Raw genomic sequence first — 10,395 nt, 5'->3', positions numbered from 1 at the left:
GAAGGAAGGAAGGAAGGAAGGAAGGAAGGAAGGAAGGAAGGAAGGAAGGAAGGAACATACCCTATGTCTTTATAATTCTTACCTCAGAATTGAGAGAAGCTGAGGTGGGCTGCAGTGGATCCCTTAGGGAGCAAATTTAAAAGACAGATTCCCAGGTCCCACCTCCAAGGACTCGGCCTCAGGATCAACACTTTAGCACGCACCCTACCTGGGTGGCGGACGCAGTATAGCCCATGGACACATCCGGTCCTCCAGGCTGTCAGGAGAAACAGCCCTGTCTTGTGCGTGGTCCCAGGGCAACATGTGGGCTCACTGTGGTGGACAGGTGCTGACCCACACCCCTGTGCAGAGCAAGTCGCTCTGTGGGGCTGAGTGTGACACACCCTGACTTCTCTCTATTCTGTTAGAACGATTACAGGAAGCTATCTATGCAATGCAAGGATTTTGTGGTGGGCGTGCTGGACCTGTGCCGAGACACAGAAGAGGTGGAAGCGATTTTAAATGGCGATGTGAATTTCCAAGTCTGGTCTGACCACCACCGTCCAAGTCTGAGCCGGATCAAACTCGCCATTAAATATGAAGTCAAGAAGGTAAGCTGCCCCACCTTTCCTGGCTTCCTGCCTCTCCTTGCAGGACTGCCAGCCTAGCTTTGTGCTCATGTTCCCACGAGGTGACTGATGATGCGGGAAGTCTCTCAAGACAGGGAACTGCCAGTCCTGCAGGGCTGTGCAGCTCTCCCCACCCCCCCACAGAGAGAGGCATGAAATGTCACCAGTCAGTCCATGGGCGGGCCGAGCGCCCGAAGAACCCTGCTGGTTCTCACCCTACTGGCAGGGCAATATCACAGTGAGCAAGCCAATTGTAAGTCTTGATGAGAAACACGCAACTCCCATCTTTCAATGGCATTAATTGAGCATTCCCTGTACACGGGGATTATCCATGCAGAAAACAGTTCAGCGTAAAGCATTTCTGAGATCCATGGCCTTCAGAGATGTAGAGAAAGTTCACTCAAAAAAAAAAATGTGAGCTGGGAGCCAGTGGATCACACCTATAATCCTAGCTACTCAGGAGGCTGAGACCTGAGGATCACAGTTCAAAGCCAGCCCAGGCAGGAAAGTAGTCCAAGAAACTCTTATCTCCAACTAACCACCAGAAAACCGGAAGTGGAGCTGGGGCTCAAGTGGTAAAGTGCTAGCCTTGAGCTGAAGAGCTCAGGGACAGCGCCCAGGCCCAGAGTTCAAGACCCATGACCGACAAAAGAAAAAAAAATTATGAAAGATGTTAACAGGAAGCTCAAGTACTTTGCTGAGAATTAGCTAGCCCCACCTCAACAGACATGCAAATGTCTGCCATGGCCACTGTCAGGTGATGCCCTCATCCCTTGGTGGCTGGCCAGATTCGGTCCTAATGAGAAAAGGTCAATCATATTTGTACTGGAGACGAACTCTGAATTCTTAGAATATGAGATGCTAGCATTCATCCTGATGAAAGCTTAAGCATTCTAAACACCTTGTACTCAAATGCCAGTGTGCTCGCCACCAAAGCAAAGCTGAAGAGCGGCCTTCAAGGCTTTGTTGCCCATTCGTTCACATAGTCAAGACTGGATGGTATTTTTAAGGCCCTAAGCTGGCTTCTGGCCATCTCCATGATTATAATTTGTGTGAGTAAACCAGCCTTCCACACATGACATGTATCTGTAGAATTCATCCAGGGAGGACTTCCAAGTTTGATGATTTTTTAATCTTCCTGCCCTTTTACTTTTATAATAATCACAGATCCTAAGGAAAATGGACTTTTTCTAAGAGCCTAACTCCGGAACATAAAACTGATAAACCACGGAAGGCCCTAAGATTCATAATGGAAAGTAGTGAGAGCTGTTGGGGTGCTACAGGAAGTTTGCATTCAAGTTGAGTGCTGTTTTTCTTAGCTTAGGGAAACTGGTTTTTTGAGCCTAACTCCAGGGCTTCCTGAGTTTCTCTTTTTAACCAAAGCAGAGCACAGTGAGTTCTGGAGAGTGCTGACACACCCCCACCCCTGGATCCAAGGAAGCCCTGCTGTGGCGCCTGTGCGGCACGGCTAGAGACGAGCTTGAGTTCCAGAGCTACAGTATCTCCTTTGCCCCAGCCAGAGAATCTTCCTGCCTGCTGGCACTGCAGAAGGTGAAGATGTTTTTGAAACTCCAGAGAACACAGGATGCTTGCTATGTGCAGACCCACATTCATAGTTTTGGCTATTTATAAGCAGGTCCCCAACAGTCCACAGTTTCTAGGCCTTGACCAATTTTCACATCTTCTTGCAGAAACCACCACAGGGGTAGAGTACTCACTCAGGTAGTCCAAAAGACTACCTGGTTCCTCACACGTACATGCATGCTCCGTCTCGTTATCAATTACCAAGTGAAAAATGGCCCCGACAATGAGCGAATGAAAAAGTGAAGCCCTCCAGAAACATGACAGTTTGGGTTAGAAGAAGAAGATTTTATGAGGGAAATTATTTGCTCTAGTGGTATTTTCCAATTAGGGGAGTCATAAATGTCTCAGGAAATCCTCATCATGAATGTCAAGTGTCTACTGCCATGGATAGGTAGAAGGATGATAAATGACCTGCATAAATGCCACCCTTGCTCATTTAAAAGACCTCCATGGACAGATTCTCTGAAACCATGTACACTAGCATGTGAAAGCAGATAAAATCATTGCCTTCCTTGACATTTATTCTATCAGGAATGACCAATGAAAATACTTGGTATTTTAAGGAAAATATAATGAGATTCTATTTTTAATTTATAAACTTTAGCATGCACAATTTAGCCCTGTGCATTTGAGTAGCACAAGGACTAGTATTAGGGCATCTTTACAAATGCGCTGCCTTTTATATCTGATGTGTGTGTGCATGCGTCTATACACACATGTACACATCAGGCTCTGAATGCAGTGGTGCTACCCGGTGATTGTTGCCACACCTGGGCTGTGCCTTCATGTGGATGTCATCCTTCCTTCAGACTCGATCCTCGTGTCTGGTCCTCTGAATGGCTTGGTCATAATGCCAGCCTCCATTAGATGCAGAAGAGTGTCCGTCCCACCGCCGTTCAACTGAGAATGTACTAAAGCAGGAAAGGATCCTGAGCTGGGCATCAGCAGACTACACTGACAGCCTGATTCGTACACAAACCATGTGGTCTTGGGCAAGTCATTAAAGCCCTCTGAGCCTCATTCTGGATCTGTAAAATTGATCTTTGAGTTTTTGCTTCATGTAATTGTCAAGAACTTTCAAACTAGAGGAAATGTTTGGGAAATCATAAAGGACTCTACAGCTCCCAGAGGAATCCTTGCTGTGGTTCAGTTACAATTTCCACTTGTGATCCTGGGGCTCCTTCCAGCCCTTGGAGACATGCCCTAACTTGTCCCCAGAGAAGGTTAGAAATGTTCCCTTGGGCAAAGACATCATATAGCCTAAAATTCCTCTCCCAGAGCCCACATGCCTTGAGAAGCTACCTACCCTTTCTCTATAACTTCTGGCTTAAGGGTAACTCAGCCAGATGCATTTGCTGACATGTTCACCATGGTGTTTGAGAGACAGTATGGGAGATGTGGCTAAGAGGTCAGTTCTGTGTCTAACCACTTATTGGTGGGGACCTGTGAGCAGGTCACTCAGTTTCTCTGCGTCTCATCGTCTTCTTCAGTGAAGGTAGCATAGTAATATAGATGCACAGGGCTGGGATGAGATTCAAGCAAGAAAAGAATGTGTGAGATCCTCCTCAGCCTCACCAGCCTACGGGTGTAAACACAGGTACTAACACACAGTTTCCTCCTTCTTTGAGGTCCACATTACTCTGGACCTTTCTGTTCCCTATCTCAGGCCATCTCACCATGTCTTTAGGGCCACCATGTCTTTAGGGCCACCATGTCTTTAGGCTCATTTCATGAAACAAAGGAATCAGACCCCTCCCCCAGGCTGGGTATCACCAAAGCTTAGGTGCAGATCTACTTGTACCCTGCAACTTCAGGAAACAACCCCTACTGCTTTGGCTAGACCCACAGGCAAGGGCTTCCTCTTTTCTGGACAACAGACAGATACCTTGCCATCATCTCTATCTATCTCTGTCCACAGAGAATCCTGCCTGAAAGTTCCTTCTTAAAGGGTCTTTTCTTCCACCACACACTGAGCTCTAATGAACTTTCAGGCCCATCAACCTGCAAGATCCAGCGAGTCTGGATCTTAATTTAGACTGTGTTCTGAGTCTCTGTCTCAGTCATGCAGAAAACCATGAAGAGTGTGTGGTCACTGCTCAGCGACTGGTCACAGAAACCCAGACGCAGCCTTCAGTGCTCTAGTCAACTTGTTCGACCGAAGCCTCACTTTCATTCCTCTCTCCCTTTACTGTCATCTCTGGACTGAGAGGATGATGCTTTCCCTTCCTGCCACTCTATCATCTCTTCATCACACCTTCCTCCAGTCTGCCTTAATGAGGATCAGATGACTCTCCTCACCACTACAAGAGAACTTTGGAGGCAGTAGTCCTCTAGGCTCAATTATCAAAAGACAGAGGGGCAAAGGCACCAGGATGCCCTGTTTCATATGGCAGATGCCTTAACTCAACCTGTAAAGGAGAGGGAGCTTTTTTGGACATAATTAAGCCAATGTCTATTGCTTTCGCACACACGCACATGCGCATGGGCACACGCGCGTGTGCACACACACACACACACAAAGCAAGCACACATGATCTTTTTTTTGCAAAATACACTAATACCATAGTAAAAAGCAAGCATGAAGGTATCCCCAACAAGAATGTTTAGTTCCATCTAGCCCATAGTTTCAGTCACCACCTAACTAAGCTCAGATTGTTAGAGAACATGGGGAGAATATGACACAGGCTGGGCCCCCAGACACCAGCAATCTCAGGACTAAGATGGCACAAAAACCCAAGACCATAGCAGTAACAGCCCATGTCGAGTGGGGAGCCCCCTGAACACGTCACTGGCTAAATGAAATGAAAATCACAGTTCTGGCCTCTTTTGAACGCCCTAGTTTAGGCATCTTGGAAAACAGTTTCATTTGGGAGACTATGATCCCGATACCAGCCATACTTACTTCTAACTATGAAACCTCCACTTACTGCAAGAAGCAGCTCCAAGGACCCTAAACCTTCTAGACCCTTGAACTTCATTTCAGACGTCCAGCTGATAGAACAGCTACCAGACAGACGCCCAGAAGCAGAGATGACTGGCCGCCGGCCTCTTGCTCCGGCAGTGCGCATGGGCAATTCACTGAAGAAAGGGCAGGTGACCTCTGCTGAGTCCTGTTCCACTTCTTCTGGTCTGCGCAGTGCTGGCAGGGACAGTGAGCAAAGGGGACCTGGGGACACCGGGCCTTTCTGGAGGGCAACTGAGGGGCCAGTCAGACACTCACATGCTCCAAGCAGACATTCCCCCACTGTGCTTGCCTGCTGCATCATCGCCTAACAGATGCTCAGAGTTAAGAAGATCAGAGTTGTCACAAACAGTCTGGCAGGTCAGGTTCTACCTGAACGACACTGCTAACTGCCCAGTGCTGTGATGACACCCGCCATCCCTTGGGATGCCGGGATTCTAGCCTGCTCGCATGGCACAAATACAGTCCATGGCTATTAATCACCTGGCTTGGAAGGTATACCTTTTGTATGAGTTAGATCTGTTTTCCTCAAGGAGCGAATCAGAAGAAAAGCAGGACTAATCAGATTATGTATATATAGGCTGAGCCCTTTTCTGCCAACTCCTAGGAGAAGATAGAATCTGTTAGTGCGTAGATAGAAGTCTGTTTCAATCTCATGTCATTTACTCAATATACATGTAGTTTTAGATGTGTTATTTAAGGCCTCGGTTTTCCCATCCTTATCATGGGGAGTTATAGTACCTAATAAATAGTAGTGTTTATTTTTTTTTTTTGGGTCCGGTAGTGGGGCCTGAACTCTGGGCCTGGGCGCTGTCCCTCAGCTCTTCAGCTCAAGGCTAGCGCTCTACCACTTGAGCCACAGAGCCACCTCCGGTCTTTTTTGCTTATGTGGTGCTGAGGAATTGAACTCAGGGCCTCAGGCATGTAAGGCAAGCACTCTACCACTGAGCCATCTTCCCAGCCCCAATAGTAGTGTTTATTAACATACATAATGTACATTGAATATGGTAAGTGCATAATAAATTAGCTCAGGGAAGCCTTTTGCCATCTTGCTTCTATACCCAGCACTAGTTTGCTGTTACTGAGGTTTGATCCTAAGGCCTTATAATCTTTCTGAGCTTTTGTGCTTGACTCTGATTGCTCTAACAAATTGAACCATGCTTCAGTGTTCTGCATTTAGCTGGCTAATTGGAGATTGGAGCCTCTTAGATCTGTTTGTTCAGGCTGGCTTTCAAACTGTGATCCTCAGACCTATCTCAGCCTCCTAAGTAGCGAGGATTACGGGGACGAACCACAAGGGCCAGCTCCTCTTAAAATCAGATTAGCATTTCTCAGCCTCAGCACTACTAATGTAATTCTTCGCAATGGGGACTCCCCTGTGTGCTACAAGATGTTCTAGCCTCCCTGGTCTCTACACAGTGGCTGCTTCCACTCATTCCATTTCTATTAACCAAAAATGTGTCCAGACTATGTCTAATGTCCTTTGAGGAAGTAAGGAGATGAAATTATTCCACTGAGAGCAATTTTGGAGGGCCAGTTTTCACAAGCAAGGGGCCACAACCCCTTACCTGCAGGCCCCTGAGGACAGGAACTCTAGTTGTTGGAGGATGCACCGTAGCCCTCTGGATCTCCCAGTCCACCACGTAGTGGAATCACTTGGGAGCTTTTAGAACACACCAAAGCAAAGCCTCGCCCACAGAGCTCCTCATGTAGTCTGACTGGGTAGGACCATCGCAGTCAGTATTATCCAGAGCTCTCTGATTATTTCAACCTTTGTACAGATGGAGCTCCAGGAAGGTAGGACTTCTCTGTCCATCTCCACTCTGTAGGCTGAGAACAACACAAACTAAAAGTGATGTTTAGCTTCCTGTTAGGCAAATGAATAAACGGTGTGTTCAGTGGGAAGCCAGAGACCTTAACCCTTGTCCAAATACTTGCAATTCCCACCTGTGATTGAAAACTTACGTCCCAGAACCCAGGCAGTGTTTGGGGCTGACCCTTAGCATGGTCTCATCATCTCCAGCTCCTCCAGTGCCTGTATGGCCCTTCTGAGGAACTCTGGACAAGGTGGTGCTCTCTAGGAAAACACTGATTCTGTCTTGGCAGTGGCTGTAGGGAATGCCTTAAGAGGTGAGTGATCCCCAGCTGATCCGCCCAGTCAGGGAGAGGCAGGAGGGAGGACTTTGCCTCCTGAGAGGATCTCAGACCTCTGAGTGCTACAGGAAATGCTCTGAGGCAGGATTCAGGAGTATGCCTTCCTCTTGTTTTCACACCCTGTCCAGCCCAGAATAAAGCCAGGGGAAAGTTACCTCGGGCAGAAGGTAAATCATCTGTCAAGATTTTCTAAGACATAGATATACTACTGCCAATTTGCAAAAGAGATCTCAGATCCTCAAAGTAAGGGGTATCACAACTGGGTAGAATACAATTGCCTTTTTTGGTTACTATTATGTTCTGGCCATAGATAAGCACTGGCATGAAAGCATAGTTCTTTAAGGCATTGTGTTCTTTTTGGTCATCATGCTTCCTTATCTTGTGCAACTTTTACTGTATTCACCTTGTACTGCATATGTTAAGACAGTCACAGCCTGTGTATTACTACATTGTGATTGGAGGGTCAACGAGAAGAGAACAATTGGAAGAGCTTTCAGGGAAGGAACATAAACCACTCAGTGTCCCCCAAGAAACACATGCAGATCAGCATTTACTAGCCCCATGTAGAGCCTGAGCCACTTTCACTGGAACTCTAATCTCAGAATGAAACAGACCTGAGAAATTACATTCTTCCCCAAGGACTTGTGACCAACTCTGATAATGAAGCTATAAGCCACCTGAACTCTTCTATATTATTATTTCTGTACTAAATACTCACATATAGATTTGGCATTTTAATGAGCTTTTGATCTTTCATATATTCCTCTCATTATGTGCCATAATGAATGCATTAATCTTTTTAGTATTCACCTGCCTAGAGACACTTGCAAATGTTCCTGATGAAAGGGGAGTTTGTGAGTAGAACTGCAGAGGAAATTTTTGCTTAATAAGGATGGCTTCGTTTATGTACTTTAAGCCACAGTCTCATCATGCCTGGATGATTACAACAGCATCTGATTTTCCTACCTCTTCCTTCTCTCCTACATGTATACACACACACACATCACATACACAATAATATTATTCAAGTACTCAGCTCCTGTCATGATCCAGCACTCATTTTTCATCTAAGAATAAACAAGCTAGTCCTAGATCCTGTCCTCAAGGAGTTCGGTCTAATAATCGTCACTGCTAGGACAAAGGCTCTTATGCAGGTGACTTATTAATAGTTTGATTATTTATTAGTGATATCGGTGGAGGGGGGAAGAGTGAGCAAATGAAGTCATCATATTCAGTGTACATTATGTAAAAATTGGACTATATAACTTGAAGGCAGGAGTTAAGGTGCATTATGATTTATGGAACTGAAACTTCTTTGTACAACTACTTAATAATTTAATAATAATACTATCAGGAGGAAATAATAATGATAATACTAGGGAAAACTGAGGTGATGGGAAGAGGAGGGTAAGAGAAGCCAACAGGAGTTTCAGAGAAGTCGCACCGCAGCTTGGCTTCATGCAGCTGTCAGTAGCAGCACATCTGTCCAATCTTAAGACAAGGGTGCTGACCATTTGTACAACTGAACCAGTAATCAGATGCTAGCTGCCCTACCCTCAATATGAAATATAATCTCCTAAGAATGTCTGGATACAGTGGCTCCCATTGTCTGGGGACCATTTCTGGAAAAAAAACAACTCTCTCTTAGCAAGCCCTCAGTAGCCAACACTCCAGCACCTGAGGGTCCCATACCTTTCTGGCTAAGTAGATCATGACAGGACACCAATGCTTCCTTATCATAAAGCCCGTTAACCATGGCCTCCTGTAAGCTGCTGACTGACCAAGCCCCTGCTTCCTCTCTGACTCAATTCATACTTCCTCCTGCTTTCTACTCTCCAGCTACCTGGCCTACCTCTGTCCCTTAAACACTCCGCACTAGTTCCCACTAGTTCCCAGCAATGTCACTGGTCCTTTTCTCTCCAGTGTCTGCTGATTGGATCCTCTGTAGCTCTCACGCCTCAGATGAATGGTCTCCTAGGAGAGGCCTCACCGCCCTGCCTGAACATGTATCACCAGCATGCCAGCCATGCTCCACACCAGTGTCCTCTTGGAATCTTTAACTCGCTTACTCATAGCATCCCTCTCCACAGTACACCCTACGGTAGAGCAGATGTGGAAACGCAGAGGAAATGAGTGTACCATACTTCGGATTTCTTCCAGCTATTGTTCAGCATGGGGGAGGAAGAAGCCAGGGAAGGAGGAAGTCACATGTGATGGGTACAGGAGCCCGGGAGGAATGAGTCAGCCGAGGCCAGGCCTCCGCATGGGGGAGGAGGGGCTCTGTGGAGGGTCTCTGTAACTTGTAGTTCTTTATTTTACTTTGCATGAACATTACACAAATAAAGACAATAAATTAAGAAAGATAATTAATAACCCCATGCCCTATATGTTCATTATTTTCATTTGTTTATAGTCTTCCTATTGTTCGCATATACGAACATATATATGTATAGCTGTTGGGTAAAGAATGTGATTGCCATTATAACGTAAATGTAGTTCTATTTTTTCTATAATTATTATATTTATGTTAGCACATGTCTTATATACCACTGCTTATAGTTCTCTACCGATGAACATTCACCTTTAAAATATATTAATATTTTGATTTTTCTTTTCTTTTTCTCTCTTTTTTTTTTGTCATGGGGCCGGAACTCTGGGCCTGGGCCCTGTCCTTGTGCTCTTCAGCTCAAGGCGAGTGCTCTACCGCTTGAGCCACAGCGCCACTTCCGGTTTTCTAGTGATTTATTGGAGATAAGAGTCTCATGAACTTTCCAGCCCGGGCTGGTTTTGAACCTTGATCCTCAGATCTCAGCCTCCTGAGTAGCTAGGATTACAGGTATGAGCCACCGGCGCCCGGCTAATACTTTGATTTTTCTGCATAGAGTTTTCTTTTCTTCTTTTTGTTACTTTCTTAAATTTCTAAAAATGAGGCTACTAGGACAAAAGACAAAATTTTTGCTATGAGTCTTGAAACACACTGTAGAATTATTTTCCCCTGTATTAGTTTTCAGTGTCACCTGCAGCATACAACTAATTGGTTCACCGGTATGTCACAAGCGCTGAGCCTTATGAAGATCTAATTTAGTA

General features: G+C 45.7%; 1 protein-coding gene across 5 annotated transcripts in view; it reads left to right on the top strand.

Moving 5' to 3' along the window:
• Trpc7 (transient receptor potential cation channel, subfamily C, member 7) overlaps positions 1–10,395 on the top strand; it is a 104,886-nt gene that overhangs the window by 30,460 nt on the left and 64,031 nt on the right. For 3 of the 5 annotated variants that reach the window (XM_013016038.1, XM_013016040.1, XM_013016039.1), the window contains exon 2: positions 408–590. The exons of the other annotated variants lie outside the window; for them this stretch is intronic. In XM_013016038.1, coding sequence (XP_012871492.1) covers positions 408–590 — 183 coding nt within the window. The remainder of the gene's footprint in view (positions 1–407; positions 591–10,395) is intronic. 5 annotated transcript variants of the gene reach the window in all.

The sequence above is a fragment of the Dipodomys ordii genome, unplaced genomic scaffold, assembly GCF_000151885.1.
Source record: "Dipodomys ordii isolate 6190 unplaced genomic scaffold, Dord_2.0 Scaffold29, whole genome shotgun sequence".
Classification (NCBI taxonomy): Eukaryota; Metazoa; Chordata; class Mammalia; order Rodentia; family Heteromyidae; genus Dipodomys; species Dipodomys ordii.
This window is presented reverse-complemented; position numbering and strand designations above follow the sequence as displayed.